Source organism: Salmo salar, chromosome 24, assembly GCF_965601325.2.
Source record: "Salmo salar chromosome 24, fSalSal1, whole genome shotgun sequence".
Lineage (NCBI taxonomy): Eukaryota > Metazoa > Chordata > Actinopteri > Salmoniformes > Salmonidae > Salmo > Salmo salar.
The window spans coordinates 5607498-5624540 of NC_138314.1; the positions used below are offsets into that span (position 1 = coordinate 5607498).

Below are 17043 nucleotides of genomic sequence, written 5' to 3' on the forward strand. Positions count from 1 at the left end.
GGAGGACGGGCTCGTGGTAATGGCTGGAGCGAAATCAGTGGAATGGTATCAAACACATGGTTTGATGCCATTCCATTTACTCCATTCCAGCTATTATTATGAGCCGTCCTCCCCTCAGCAGCCTCCACTGTCATATTCTCTTGATTTTGAAGAATATGATAAATACCTTACAGATCTTAGAACTGTCTTACTTTATCAATATACCATGTGAAAGACCTGTTAATGTTTTGTTGTCATTGGATAATTTGCAAAGAAAAAAATTTGATGCTTTAAAATCAGGTCTTGAAAAAGTACTATGTACTTTAATTATTATCCTGGACAATCTCATTAATTTCTATTTTTATAAAGCTATCTTTTCTGGTGTCTTTTATTTGAGAATAATACTTAACATTTGACCTTTTGGTGTTACCAATGAGGAGTTTATCAACACACACCATATAAGACACACCATATAAGAGCAGGGAATACAAAATAAGAGAAGGGACTCCCATTTACAGTATTTGGAAACTCCAGAAGAAGGGATATAATTCTGCACTGGACAGGATTTGAAACGCCATAATAGTGTTTTCAACATTTTCCAGTAGCTTTCCCAGTCTCTGGCAAGGTATTGCACAACTCTTGATTAAGTGGTGTTACAACAGCATGTCATGTTCCAGAACATTTCAGGATGATGTGTTTTAACAACTAGCAAAGTTAAGGTTTCGTCTCCTTAACATTGGTGGCAGCTCAGTTGTCACTTGTTGTAGTGTTACAAAACACTTTTAACAGTGTATGGCTCACCTAGAGTAAATGGTGTATTGCTTTATACAAATCATCTCTCCTTCATCTCTGTCTAACATGGAGTAAGGTAGCTGAAATATGGTACCGTAATAAACCATCTGGCTACCACCAGGTACAGTGGTTGTACCATGCTGTTTGAGGCCAATAAAGGCTGAATCTGGTGTTTAAAACTTCTTAGATCAGCATTAAAAGAACCCCCTGGTTCTGCAGCTTGGTCTAGAGGTAGCGCTGCCGCCCCTACACCACACATTGTCCCTGGAGGAAGTAGTTTGATTGCTGTTTATGCCACTCACTTTCTGTGATATCTCTTTCTCATCAATCTCCCCATCTCTGTATCTGTCCCCCCCAAAAAAATGTTTAACTCTCTGCACCAGGTTGAAGTAAGGTGGTTGAAACGGTTAATCCTCTTTGTGACCCACATAAAGACTACAGTACATGGCTTCAGATGTGAAAGTACAACTTCCCCTTGACTAATGCAAAACAAATGTGGGCAACAGTCAACTAAACACTGAGTTGAATTATAGTGCTACAATAGAGAGGAAATACAGAACAGTACAGACACTGCAGCTATGATTCTTAAAGGCTGTTGAGCCATAAGTCATGTTAGGGGGGAAGGAAGGGGGTGGGCTGTATATTATGCAGCATCCCAAATGACACCCTATTCCCTATTTGAATCACTACTTTTGACCAGGGCCCTTAGTGGTGCACTATATAGGGAGTAGGGTGCCATTTGTGACATTTCTATGTGCAGGCAAGTGGGAGGCAGGGAGGGCATGATCACTGGACAGACCCCCCTACACATGGAAAGGACATCAAACTGAAGCTGAACTTGAAGACAAGAACAAAAACTTACTTCATCAGCAGAATATCCCATGATACTGTAGCTTACAATTATCTGTATAATGGTTCTGAGAGATTATTTTACAGTCTGCTATTTACCTAATAAGTGCACATAAAAGATACATGATGAAATATAATAACATAATAGGAGTAAGTAGTCTGCTATAGGAAGGGGGACAGTGAATGCCAAAACTCTAGGTTTGACCCTATTACATCCAGATCTCCACAAACATCCTTTATTAGAAAATCTCGGCAGAGTTCCACAGTAAATGCAGCCGTTGCATCAGAGACAGAAGAGGGAAGGATATCAGAAGATTCCGTATAATTCCCGCAGAATCTTCAGTACATATCTCCCACTCCCACAATAGAAATAGAACAGAGAGTGTTTTATCTCCACAATCTCTACACTTCCACACCAGAAAGAGGTAAAGGAGATAGCCACTACTGTTGGAGATAGGGTTGTTACCTCCCTCAGAATAAACATGCTTCAGCTGAGCCTCTAGACTAGACTAGACTAGACTAGACTAGACTAGACAAGACAGACAGACAGACAGACAGACAGACAGACAGACGCAGACAGACAGACAGACAGACAGACAGACAGACAGACAGACCCCGTCACAGTTCATCCTAAAACAACTTCACAAAACACGTTAAATGATTAAGGACTTATGTTTGGATGGATTGAATGAAGTAAAGCTGTTTCAGCTGGGTTATGATACATTTTACAGTCCACATTTCACCCCTTTACATTAAATCATACACGTTTGGCCCCAGCTCTTTCCAAGTGTGTTTTTACAAGGCTGTACCAAATTCAAACTGACAATATGCAAAAACGATGTTCTGCTGTACAGCTATACTAAAACTCAATAAACATGCATGATTTGATTTCTGAATCCTTACTTCAGAATGAAATAATGAAACCTCACCTTCAGGATGTGCTTGAGCTAGCCCCAGGAAACAGGTACAATAGAGAATAGTCCAGAGTATCAGAGTTCTCCTGTGGGGTAGAGAGAGAATATGGTTACACACACTCATCCATAGGGAAGTGGTGGAAAAAGTACTCAATTTTCATACTTGAGTAAAAGTAAAGATACCTTAAAAGAAAATGACTCAAGTAAAAGTGAAAGTCACAAAGTAAAATTCTACTTGAGTAAAAGTCTAAAAGTCTTTGGTTTTAAATATACTTAAGTATCAAAGGTAAAAGTATAAATAATTTAAAATGTGAAACCAGACGACACAATTTTCTTTTTTTTAAATTTACGGATAGCCAGGGTCACAGTTCAACACTCAGACACAATTTACAAATGAAGCAATTGTGTTTAGTGAGTCTGCCAGATCAGAGGCAGTAGGGATGACCAGGGATGTTCTCTTGATAAGTGCGTGAATTAGACAATTGTCCTGTCCTGCTAAGCATTCAAAATGTAGCGAGTACTTTTGGTTATCAGGGAAAATGTAAGGAATACAAAGTACATTATTTTCTTTAGGAATGTAGTGGAGTAAAAGTAAAAGTTGTCAAAAATATAAATAGTCATATAAAGTACAGATACCCCAAAAAACGACTCATTTTTACTTAGGTACTTTACACCACTGCCATAGGGTATAGGTTATAACAGGGTTTGTAGAAGGTTTATAAATTAATTTCTGCACTCATTTAATCCTTAGTTTATAAGTAGTATATACATGGTTTATGACGTCATTGCTCTTGGTCAAATCTCATGCATAGTAACCCATGGAGGCACCAGCATCAGAAGCACCAGCATCAGAAGTACTGCTTCTACCCAAAGCCCATCCAGCTGGTTCAAGTCACTGGGGCGGGCACTGTCCTATCCACATGGCAGATAATCTGACCCACAGGGGGGGCTAGGTGAGTACTGCTCCCACTTAGTCTCCCTCTGGCTGCTTTGCATCTGAGCCCATATTCCCTATATAGTGCAATACTTTTGATCAGAGCACATAGGGCTCTGGTCAGAAGTAGTGCACTACATTATATTCGGAAAGTATTCAGATCCATTGACTTTATTCACATTTTGTTACGTTATAACCTTACTCTAAAATTGATTAAATTAACTTTTTTCCTCATCAATCTAGACACAATACCCCATAATTACAAAGCAAAAACATTTTTTTTGTCATTTTGCACATTTATTTAAAAAAATACAGAAATACCTTATTTACATAGGTATTCAGACCCTATACTATCAGACTCAAAATTGAGCTCAGGTGTATCATGTTTCCATTGATCATCCTTGAAAAGTTTCTACAACTTCATTGGAGTCCACCTGTGGAAAATTCAGTTGATTGGACATTACCTGTTGGCCCCACAGCTGGCAATTGCATGTCAGAGCAAAAACCAGGCCATGAGGTCGAAGGAATTGTACGTAGAGCTCCGAGACAGGATTGTGTTGAGGCACAGGTCCTCAAGAACACAGTGGCCTCCATCATTTTTAAATGGAAGATGTTTGAAAGCACCAAGACCCTCCCGGGAAAACTGAGGAATTGCGGGAGAAGGGCCTTAGTCAGGGAGGTGACCAAGAACCCGATGGTCACTCTAATAGAGCTCCAGAGTTCCTCTGTGGAGATGGGAGAACCTTCCAGAAGGAGAACCATCTCTACAGCACTCCACCAATCAGGCCTTTATGGTAGAATGGTTAGATGGAAGCCACTCCTCAGAAAAAGGCACATGACAGCCCACTTGGAGTTTGCCAAAAGGCACCTAAAAGACTCTCAGACCATAAGAAACAAGATTCTCTGGTCTGATGAAACCAAGATTGAACTGTTTGGCCTGAATGCCAAGTGTCACGTCTGGAGGAAACCTGGCACCATGCCTACGGTGAAGCATGGTGGTGGCAGCATCATGCTGTGTTTTTTTTTTCAGAGGCAGGGACTGGGAGACTAGTCAGGTTCAAGGGTAAGATGAACGGAGCAAAGTACAGAGAGATCCTTGATGAAAATCTGCTCCAGAGCCCTCGGGACCTCAGGACTGGAGTGAAGGTTCACCTCCCACCCGGACAACGACCCTAAGCACACAGGAAAGACAATGCAGGAGTGGCTTCGGGACAAGTCTCTGAATGTCCTTGAGTGGCCCAGCCAGAGCCCAGATTTGAACCCTATCGATCATCTCTGGAGAGACCTGAAACTTACATAACTGAAAACAGTGATGCTCCCCATCCAACCTGACAGAGCTTGAGAGGATTTGCAAAGAAGAATAGGAGAAACTACCCAAATACAGGTGTGCCAAGCTTGTAGCGTCATACCCAAGAAGACTCGAGGCTGTAATCACTGCCAAAGGTGCTTCAATAAAGTACTGGGTAAATGGTCTGAATACTTATGCAAATTTGATATTTCAGTTTTTTTTTATACATTTGCAAAAATACTAAAAACTAGTTTTTGCTTTCTCTTTTTAGGGTATTGTGTGTAGATGGATGAGGGCAAAAAAACAATTTACTCAATTTTAGATTAAGGCTGTAATGTAAGAACATTTTGAAAAAGTCCATTTGGGACACAACCTCTGATTTAGGCCTCCAATGGCTTGTAATTGCATTACCCCCGCCAATGGTTTTTAGAAATCAAGTAGGCAAAGATAAGGGGAAAATTAGGAAAAGTCCTTCATTTACAAGGGCAAGGGGAGACAAACATCTGGAAACATCAACACTAAGAAACTCAGCACACTAAATCATCAGTCAGCACTTCCAGTTCAGAGTCAGACAGTGACGTGACATACATAACGAGGTTATATTATCCTGTGAGTTTGTTTTTCAGCACCATGACTACGTACTTCAAACTTAAGATACGGAAAGTGGTTGTGGCCAAAGGATGAGTCTCAATGATGGACTGGGAATATCACTAAGTAGTTTTCAGTCTGGATGTTAGCCTGGATAAGTGTTGGAATCCATCAAGACCAAAGTGTAAAAGTGCATGTTATGCATGTATTTGGTTTCGCCAGCAATGCAGTATTCACCAGCAATGAGTATTTGAGCTGGATGAGAACGCTTTACAGTATGTGGTTACGGCGCAGCTACTTGTCCACTATCTGAAAAACTCATTGACTTCTGCGGTTTCCTCTTACAGAGTGAGGCCTCTCAATGACCTGCAGGCCTGGAGATTCCAGCCAGGCAGCCAGGGAGACACTGAGTGCTACTCCAGCGCCCAATAACAGCAGAAAGTCACCAAGTGACCACAGGCTTATTACACTTACTACTACTATAGTCACTTCTACATCCTCAGCTTTCTGCACCTTTGCCTCATTCAATATTTTAACACAACATTCAACATTTATATTTGCAGAAAAGCATATAAGGCATCGAGGTTTGCTGAGTTGTGATGACAACTAGTTTGAATGTAATAAACTCAGCAAAAAAAGAAACGTCCTCTCACTGTCAACTGTGTTTATTTTCAGCAAACTTAACATGTGTAAATATTTGTATGAACATAACAAGATTCAACAACTGAGACATAAACTGATCAAGTTCCACAGACATGTGACTAACAGAAATTGAATAATGTGTCCCTGAACAAAGGGGGGGGTCAAAATCAAAAGTCAGTATCTGGTGTGGCCACCAGCTGCATTAAGTACTGCAGTGCATCTCCTCCTCATGGACTGCACCAGATTTGCCAGTTCTTGCTGTGAGATGTTACCCCACTCTTCCACCAAGGCACCTTCAAGTTCCCGGACATTTCTGTGGGGAATGGCCCGAGCCCTCGCACTCCGATCCAACAGGTCCCAGACGTACTCAATGGGATTGAGATCCGGGCTCTTCGCTGGCCATGGCAGAACACTGACATTCCTGTCTTGCAGGAAATCATGCACAGAACGAACAGTATGGCTGGTGGCATTGTCAGGACAGTCATGTCATGATGAGCCTGCAGGAAGGGTACCACATGAGGGAGGAGGATGTCTTCCCTGGAACACACAGCGTTGAGATTGCCTGCAATGACAACAAGCTCAGTCCGATGATGCTGTGATACACCGCCCCAGACCATGACGGACCCTCCCCCTCCAAATCGATCCCGCTCCAGAGTACAACCCTCGGTGTAACGCTCATTCCTTCGACGATAAACACGAATTCGACCATCTCCCCTGGTGAGACAAAACTGCGACTCGTTAGTGAAGAGCACTTTTTGCCAGTCCTGTTTGATCCAGCGACGGTGGGTTTGTGCCCATAGGCGACGTTGTTGCCGGTGATGTCTGGTCAGGACCTGCCTTACAACAGGCCTACAAGCCCTCAGTCCAGCCTCTCTCAGCCTATTGCGGACAGTCTGAGCACTGATGGAGGGATTGTGCGTTCCTGGTGTAACTCGGGCAGTTGTTGTTGCCATCCTGCAGGTGTGATGTACAGATGTACCGATCCTATGCAGGTATTGTTACACGTGGTCTGCCACTCTGAGGACAATCAGCTGTCCGTCCTGTCTCCCTGTAGCGCTGTCTTAGGCATCTCACAGTACGGACATTGCAATTCATTAACGCCCTGTCCACATCTGCAGTCCTCATGCCTCCTTGAAACATGCCTAAGGCACTTCAGGGGACCCTGGGAATCTTTCTTTTTGTGTTTATCAGAGTCAGTAGAAAGGCCTCTTTAGTGTCCTAAGTTTTCATAACGGTGAGCTTAATTGCCTACCTTCTGTAAGCTGTTAGTGTCTTAACGACCATTCCACAGGTGCATGTTTATTAATTGTTTATGGTTCATTGAACAAGCATGGGAAACAGTATTTAAACCCTTTACAATGAAGATCTGTGAAGATCTGTTGTTTGGATTTTTATGAATTATCTTTGAAAGACAGGGTCCTGAAAAAGGGAAATTCTATTTTTTGCTGAGCTTATGATGCATTGATGAATTGTGTATTCCCCCATCCACTCACTGAACTAGCCAATCAGCAGAGTGAGATTTAAGAATACGTTGTTTTGTGATTTTTTAAAGAACTCAGTCAGGGTCTCAAATAGGGCTATGGCAGTCACGAAATTTCGTTAACTAACATAAACACATTTAGCATCTCCTGGATTCACACATAGCATACAAGCCATTTTAAAAAGAATAATAAATCCATGTAATATAGCCTACACCTTCACAATAAATTCATTTTTTATTTTAGACAGGTCTAAAGAAGCATGATATGAAGAAAATGTAGTCTATTTCAGAAGAACAGAATAGCATACTCTGAGTTGTCCTTATGTTTGGTCCTGATGTGGCAATGTCAAATGGCAGTGGGCTACACTAGTTCATTTAGCAGATAAGATTTGCTTATAATTCCGTGGCATTATTTTATGGTATGAAGAATACAATTGAACAATTCTGAATAAAATACATATTTTCTCCAAACGATGAGGGAGTGCACGCATGCGGCTATTCTGTGTTGAGCGGTTAACAAATAAATAGGTACTCCTATATCCTTAATTTAGAGTTATTCTTTAGTCGTTCTACAAACGTTGGGCTATATTTTTATACATTGCAAAGCTGCATGATGAGACTCTAATGATGACTTGAAAAAAGTCGCTTGAAAGGCATAAACTCAGCTTTGTTTTTTGCACAGCCTCTACACACTCAAATAGTCTCTCATTCACAATTTGACAAGCACTCGATAATGCCTCGAATTTCACGATGGCATCCCCTTACTGGTTGAAATGCACCCTAAAAAAGCCATGCCTTTTGCGACCCGGAGTACTGCGTTGTGCCCTTCTCCCTGGGTGTGCTGCGCAATCTAAAGTGTCTCTCACTCACGCCGCTCTCCGTCACGTGATTGGGTCTTTGTCACAGACTACAAGACACATCCGGGACGCAACTGCGCGTGTCCTTATCCAATTCCGAGGTGCATATTGAAGATATTGGAAGAACTGTCCACATTTACTTTTCGTCAGCCAACAAGATGAGTAGACCTAGCGAACAGTAAAAGCACTAGCTTATGTCAATCTACTATCCCCCATAGTACAAAAGCCGACCTATTCTAGTCTGTAAAAGAAAGAAATATTCCAAACATAGTCTGGGACAGTTGTGGGAATGCGATCCCAAATTAATACAACCACTAGCGTCCCAAAAACGTTTTTATGCAATGTGGCTGACGCAACAGATCAGAACGTTTAGCTTAAAATGTTGATAAACTATTAGGCTATTTCTTCACATTATAAACGCAGCAATATGCACATGGTAGTAGGCTATAAGCGCGAATGTTCCATTAGTGGAAAACACCATTATCAAAAGTGACCGCGAATGCAATTATGTATGTAATACTTTTATTATTAAGGTGCATTTTATAGTAAAATTATCTTCCCCAAACGTGGAACTCACACTCTGCTTATATATGCCAGTTAGGCTCTACACCCCTTGTAAAGCAGACTAATGTGCTTCATTTTAAGAAGTTATTTGGCAACTTTAGTTGAGATATAAACCTTATTAAAACATATAGGCCTATGGGCTAGGCTACATGAGGTGTGCAACTATGATTGAACAAGTCGCAAAACAAAGGCATTGTTTCTTATACTGGGCATCATTCACAAGTGATAATATATCATTCTCAAGTGATAGGCTAATATTGTCACCCATCAGACTAATCTTGATTTATTCTTGTCTTTACATATACTAAATAATATATGTGACATTTGTTTTGATTTGCACCTGTATTGAAACAGGGGCAACGAGAAAAGAATACATGTCATCTATGCACTTAAAAAGCGAATGGAGGACGCTTTTCCCTGTGGTTTACTTTCATGCCAGCCAGGTAGTCTATACTTCTGTTGTAAATATAAGCAATGTGCTTAATATTAGGAAAGATGAGAAATAAATATAGTAGGCCTAGCCTATAGAAAGATGATGAGCTCCTCCTATTTTTATTAGTGGCCATCACTCTGTTTTCTCCCGCAATTGCATAGCCTGTAGAAATGTTGCACAACATGAGCTCATGGGCTCTCATGAAGTGTTTGATTAGATTTTCGATACATTTGCATTAATGTCAGAGAGATTAGAGGGACAATAGAATGCTGAGTATGAGGCAGTTAGCAAGTTTGGTAGGCTACTAATGACCAGCAGCAGCATCAGAGCTTGGAGATGCCTAATTACTGTGACTAAACAGTCATGTGGACTTTGACTAACTTCATGACTTGTGACCACCGGTGTGGCGGTAATACGGTCACCGCACAGCCCTAGTCTCAATTTACTGTTGCAAGTTACAATTGTAGAATACACAAGGTGCAATTTACAAATGTGATTGTGCATCAGCAGTTTTTCTCTTGTTATGTCAGTCACTTAGCCAATGTCAGCAAAAAAACATCTAATTGCTAAATTAGTTTAGCGGTCAGCGATCTAAACTTGTTATCATGGTCGAATTACCGGCCGGGGTGCCCACATCGATTTTGTTAGTCAGTTTCACTCAGATAGCATATTAAAAACTGCAAACATTTCTCTCCACCAAAATGTGTAGAATTGCAGGAAATGAGTTGTAAAACAGCTGATTTTCCTCTCTGCCCCATGGCAAAATGTGTAGAATTGCAGCAAACTTGCTTTAAAACTGCAACATTTTACCTACACACCATGGCAAAAACAATGTAATTGCACAAAATGAACTCTAAAACTTAAAAAATGTCTCTCTGCTGTCAAGAGGGGTGCCACTAAAATGCTTTGCTCACACTGTGTGTGTTTATGGGTACGCAGACCCACAAGCAACTTCGGCCCGTTAAGATGAGTTCAGATTTTTTGTGGCCCCCATCGCCATCAAAGTTTCCCATCCCTGCTCTAAACCATCCCAACAACTCACGAACACAGCATTCATTTGGCAGCAGTGCACAACTGCATAAGCAGCAGAGTGCAACTTCAAGTCCATTGGCAGAGTTTATAAAAGGGGAATGCTTACACTTTCAAAAGAAAATGTTTTGAATTGGAAGTTGTACCTTACTTAGACATTGCAATGCACAGTCTGAAATCCAAAATGTGTTATCGCTATCGTTAATAACTATAATGATTATTGATAGTATATAGCCACCAGATCTACTGGAATCCAGAACACTTTTCACAGGCTATTCAACTTTTCTCTAACAATGTTTCTGCAAGCAGTGCCGGTTTAATGCAGGGCCTTACAGGGCCTAAAGCCCCTGGGCCCAGTCCCGTGGTGGGCCCAAGAGGTTGAAAAAAACCACAAGATGTTTCAGGAGCCTGCTCTCAATGAGTGTACAGCCTGCTGCTGCTCTGCTAATCATCAGATGTGGGAGGAGAGGAGGTAGGGGGCACACGTGGGTAACTGTGGAGCCCTGCCTTGATTGGGTAACTGATTAATAAAATGTTTTAAATAAACTGCATAATAAATAAATGTGACTGGACAATTGACTGAGTCAGGGGAAGGCACAAGTCCACAGGGTGCCCAAGAGGCAAAACATAAAATCAAATAAATCACATTCTTTTTTTATACAACCACAGGAACCCGTTCTCAATGGTCAAAATATACCAGAGAGCATAATTACTGTGGATTACATTTTATCACCAGCACATGTAGGTAACTGACAAAATAAAGGAAACACCAACATAGTGTCTGAAAGGCGCTGCATGGTCAATCTGACGTCAGCAGTGGCCGTGCAGCATTTACGCTGATACAGCCTCTGCAGTAGCCAGGGCATTCATACTTCTTGCGCTTCGCGGAGCAGGGCAGAGCTGTTGAGCAGAGCTGTTGTGAAGGAAGTTAGTTTGTGTTTATACAGGACCTCCCTCCCCCACCTACCATCAACCAATCATGTCAATGCAGAGCTATTCGGAGGCCTCCGCATTGTTACAACATTTGGGAAGCATACGGTGATGCTGTACGGAGCTCAATTTGGCCTCTGCATGCCTCGGGAGGCTCCGCAATTGTGTCACACCCTCCATATGGACCCTCCAACCACATTTTCGGATCAAGCATAAATGAGCTTTTAAAGTGTGTTTGGCCACCATCAGCTGCCAGAACAGCTTCAATGCGAGTTGGCATAGATTCTACAAGTGGACCTAAACCATGCCAGGAAAATGCACCCCATTCCTTTATTTTGGCAGGTACCGGTTGCCTACAGTCGGGAAGGCCGCAATTTGGCCAGCATGCTTGCCAAATATACAACTTGTTGCGTTGTGGCAATAGACATATAATCAATCCATAGGAGGGTTTTGGAACCTTTTATCCTGGCAATTTGACTATTAAACTCATGGGTACACTAGCAACGGCTGCTAGTCCTGACTTGAATAGGAACTGCCATCTATGGATTATATTTCTATGGTTGATTGTGGCTGTCTGTTGGCCTTTTGCAAAATTCAAAACACACCTAACACCTAACACACCTAACTCTTAACCCCTGGGGAAAAACATACAGTTTGGAAATGCCTACTGCTGAAAAGAGAAGACGTGTGAACCAATAGAAATATATTTTTTATCAATAACCCAATTGTTTGCAAACAGCAGCACTGTTTTTCAAAGTAGCTCATCTTGAGATAGGCTATTGCCAAGACGTGTGCATCGGTCATCACAGTGAGTAGAAGCCTATGGCTTATTCATCATCATTAGGTGATTCAGCGTGCCACTGGACATTTTATTTAGTAGCCTACATAGCATATATATATATATTTCCAAACTGTATGTTTTTTTCCCAGGGGTTATATACTGTATATTAACTCCTAATATTGTACAATCTCTTTGTCGCTTCATTGGCCTGGGCTATTGTTTGTTGAATTCAAGACCAGATTGATCTCAGTTTGTCAGTGTCAGAGTAGCCACTCATTTCGGTCATTTGTGAGGTATTAAATAAGATTCAGCTAATGTCTTTTATCAAGTAAATGAAGTTCGTTTTTAAAAGGCCCATTTTTTTCAGACCCTGCTAACAAATGTTCCCCATGTGTGGAAATCCTAAAAATGCCTCTCCTCAACAGTAGCCTAGGACACATGACAAATGTTATTATGGCTTTATTAAAAGGGCTTTTCTTCAACAGTATTTTTTTTTTAAGGAACTTTCAACTGACTCTTCAAAGTTGTAATAGTAGGATGCATTTTCAAAATTGGGTAGTGCATCACCAGCTTTCCTCTTGTCATGCCAGTCAGTGCATTCCTTAGAGCAGGGTTTCCCAAACTCGGTTCTGGGTCCCCAGAACCAAGTTTGATGGCGAGTTGGTTATTTGAATCAGCACCAGGATTGAGTTTGGGAAACCCTGCCTTAGAGAGCTATTTATAACCTGTCAGAAATGTCCAGATCAACTAGCCCATGTCGGCTAGATTTTTTTGTAATATTTGAGTCACTCAAATATCACATGAATACACATTAGACATGACAAAATGTATAGAATTGCTACAAAAAATTGCTTTAAAACTGCTAAATGTTCTCCGCACCCCATGATGAAATATGTAGAATTGCAAAATGTTCTCTCTGCCAACATGAGGGGTGTGAACAGTTTGTGTCATGAACAGTGCTTGTGCCCACAGAAATATAGATCCCCAATGCTGGAAGGGGGGCTTCAGTAAAAAATGTTTTGGAACCCATACTCTAAAATATAGGCTTTTAGTTCAGACAAATAACGTGTTTATGTCATAGCTGAGAAATCCAAAATGAAAATAGTAAGGAAAAAGATTAGCCCACACATTGGGATCACATAATAGGGATCATTCATTCATTGACCCAGACATAATTCCCACTTTGAGTTCTTGCGTGCTCTCAAGAAAGTAAACATGCATTTCTTCTGGAATGTATGGAAACACATTGGAGTTAAAACAGCTGCACTGATGTTCAGAAGTGAGTTAAATCGTGATCAATCTGATAGATAAGAGATGAAGGGGAGAGCTGTTTTGTTTGGATAATTTGTACTCACCCCCCGACTCCAGCTGTTTTGAGTTTGGAGTACAGGGCATTGTCAGGCTCCATAGCGGTTACTTCATTCTTTCTTAAGAGTTTTTACAACGGTCCAGAGTGACAGGAGACATACGCAAATCATTTCCATTGCATGTGATCCTTAAAACTTCTAAAGGGAACCAAAAAAGCACCGGTAATAAGAGATCAATAACGTGTCTTCCTCCTTTCTCAATGTCGTTCCGTTATCTACCTTCAGGAGTTCTTTACATAGAACAAACTTCGACCTACAGAGCTCCATCGGAGTGTTACTTTTCCGCGCGAAAGAACCGACTCCAGGTAAATTGTCTGTGGGGAGAAGTACAGTCTCTTACACACTCATACGAGCACGGTGGAATGAATGTATGGCGACCGCCTTGTACGCCGACGTTTCTAATATACAAGATATCGTGGAGTGAGTGAGTGAGGGAATTCTCTGCTCGAGACTCAGAGAAACACCTCCTTTCGCCTCAGCTGATATTGAAGGAGGAAACAAATGTAACACACATGAATGGTGTAAAGAAGAAGAGACATTTCATTGGAAGGTGTGTCTTGCTTGAAAAGCAAAACCTTCTAAAATTGCACTTTTCCTTAGTAAGTAGACCATGTATGCAGATTTAATTTAGTGCCATACATGACCTAGACCTCTGACTTCATCAGAATCAGTCTTGTCAGCCTGGTCTCATAGACTAGACTTAACATAGTAAACGTAAATCCATTACACGCAAATTAGTATATTATGTTTGGGATGGTTACACAAGACTGTTGGGTACTTAATAAGGCAAAAACGAAAGTAGGATGGTTGGTTGGGCATACAACTTGCAACCCAAAAGTTGTGTGTTTGAATCTCATCACGGACAACTTTAGCATTTTAGCTAATTAGCAACCTTGCGACTACTTACTGCTTTTGAACTACTTTGCAACTACTGTGTTAGCTAACCTTCCCCTGAACCTTAACCCTTGAACCTAACTCTTAACCCTAACCTTAACTCCTAACCCGTAGCATAGCTAACGTTAGCATTAGCCACCTAGCTAACATTAGCGACAACAAATTCGAATTCGTAACATATCATATGTTTTGCAAATTGTAACAATTTGTACGAATTTCAATTCATAACATCATACAAATTGTAATACATATCATATGAAATGGATGATGGACATGCACAAATTAATACATACCATACCTATCATACTAAGTGAGTGTTGGATTTACTATGTTACGTCTACCCCTGAGTCGAGGTTGGCCTTGTCTCTGGGTAGGTAAGAGTAGCCTTCAGCTGTCCAGTTATTTATGGGCCAGGTGACAGGTCTAGACTGTAGGCAGCTGCATGGCTGATTGTTTGTTTACCCAGCACACTTGTTTTGTCTGGGGCAAGGTGCCTGGTGCCACCTTGGTGTTTCACTTCTCTCCAACACAACAAATGTACATTTACATTAGGGGAAATGTAAAAGAGAAACAGGTATAGCTTAAAAAAAATCAATACCTGCTACAAAAAAAGTATCTCGTTATTCCTTCTTAGTCCTTGCAGTACCATGATAGTTAGATAGTGCATTTTGATTTCAATACACCAGCCAATTTTTGGTTGTTTCTACAGTCTCCTGACCCAATGAAGAGGACTACAATGCATGCCTGACGAGCTGACAGTGACGATTTCATTGCTCAGGAGATTTCCAGGGCATATAGCTGCCTATCCTTCCTGCCCACCTTACCCACAGTCAGTACTGTTTGTACGCTCATGTCTGTGAGCTGGAGCCAGAGTAGAGCTCTGCTGCCTACCTAGCCCAAAGTCCGGCAGATGGCGATATTGAGTCGCTTCAGTCTTACCATCCAAACGCATTGTATGCAGCTGGCAATGCACTCCTATACCCCGTGGACCGGTTTGAACCTAAAACATTCTCCATTTAAGCTGCAAAGGCATCGATTTCCTCCTTAACTAGATTCATTGGAGAGAAGGTGAAAAAAAAGGGGGAAATATGTGGACATTATAAAACACAATTTTCCATCACAATGCTAAAATGGCTAAAGCCTAGGAATGTGAGTTCCAGAGCGCAACATCAGGAGTACTATTATCCACTAGCATGTTGGTGGAAAATGGTGTTTCATAAAGAAAGTATGCATGTTTTCCCAGTTTTTTTCTGCCTTGACATTATCTAAGGAGGAAATCGATGCCTTTGCAGCCTGAATGGAGAATGTTTTAGGTACTAACCAGTCCACAGGGATACGAGTGTATTGCCGTCTGCATACAATGCGTTTGGACGGTAAAATGAAACCATCAATACCAGATTAAATGTCGCCATCTGCTGGCCTTTCGGCTACTGCCTACCCTGCTGCTGCTGCAGTCGTGTGCTGTGAAATTCCTCTGTCCTCATTGACCCGCCCTCAACAAACACGCAGTGACAGTGTCCAGCCGAGCCCCAACAGAGCGCCGATTCAGCTCCCTGCAACTGGATCCCCCGTTCCTGAGCCTGGGCTCCCAGCACACAGAGCCCCTCACAGTTCTCCACTCACAGCCAGCTAGGACTAGGGTTGCGTCCCAAGTGCCATCCTATTCGTTATATAGTGCACTACTTTTGACCAGCTCTGGGTACTATAAGGGGAAAAGGGTGCCATTTGGGATGCATCCCAGGAAGAGTGCACACCACCTTGAAAGAGCACATCCCATGTACCTGTCTGAGCTTACATGTCTGATGGTAGATTTTGTTACTTCAAACTTATTTCACAGACAATGGAGGCAATGTCCGAGAAGTCGAAGCAGAGCAGGCACAGCAGAGCAGTTAGGTTTTGAGTGTTGAGGGTTTTTTGTTTCAGCACTGTAGGTTTGCGATGAGTGATAGCTTAGGTTACTGTACGTGACTCGTGAGAGCAAGCAAACTGAGAATGGATCAACATTGTAGTTACTCCACAATACTAACCTAATTGACAGAGGGAAAAGAAGGAAGCCTTTACAGAAAAAAAATGTATACTGTTTGCAACAAGGCACTAAAGTAATACTGCAAATAATTTTGCAAACCTATACATTTTTTTGTCCTGAATACAAAGTGTTATGTTTGGGGCCAATCCAATACAACACATTAGTGAGTACCACTCTATATTTTCAAGCATAGTGGCGGCTGCATCATGTTATGGGTATGCTTGTAATCATTTCAGGATAAAAAAGAAACAGAATGTAGCTAAGCACAGGCAAAGTCCTAGAGGAAAACCTGGATCAGTCTGCTTTCAATCAATTCACGTTTCAGCAGAACAATAACCTCAAACGCAAGGCCATATCTGCACTGGAATTGCTTACCAAGAAGACAGTGAATGTTCCTGAGTGGCCGGATTACAGTTTTGACTTAAATCTACTTGAAAATCTATGGCAAGACCTGAAAATGGTTACCTAACAATGATCAACAAGCAATTTGACAGAGCCTGAGGAATTTTTTAAATAATAATGGACAAATGTTGCACAATCCAGGTGTGGAAAGCTCTTAGAGATTTACTCAGAAAGACTCACAGCTGCGATCTCTGCCAAAGGTGCTTCTACAAAGTATTGACTCAGGGGTGTGAATAGTTATGTAAATGACATACTTCTGTATTTCATTTTCAATAATTTTGCTAACATTTCTAG

The 17043-nt window shown here is 41.5% G+C and overlaps 1 protein-coding gene across 1 annotated transcript in view; it reads right to left on the reverse strand.

The window, feature by feature from the left end:
* Positions 1-13917, reverse strand: part of col27a1b (collagen, type XXVII, alpha 1b) — a 156443-nt gene extending 142526 nt beyond the window's left edge. Inside the window, exons 1-2 of the mRNA XM_014171199.3 lie at positions 13416-13917; positions 2550-2620 (exon numbers count right to left, since the gene is read on the reverse strand). Of these exons, the coding sequence (XP_014026674.2) occupies positions 2550-2620; positions 13416-13468 (124 nt within the window). The 5' untranslated portion in view covers positions 13469-13917. The remainder of the gene's footprint in view (positions 1-2549; positions 2621-13415) is intronic.
* Positions 13918-17043: the final 3126 nt, after the last annotated feature.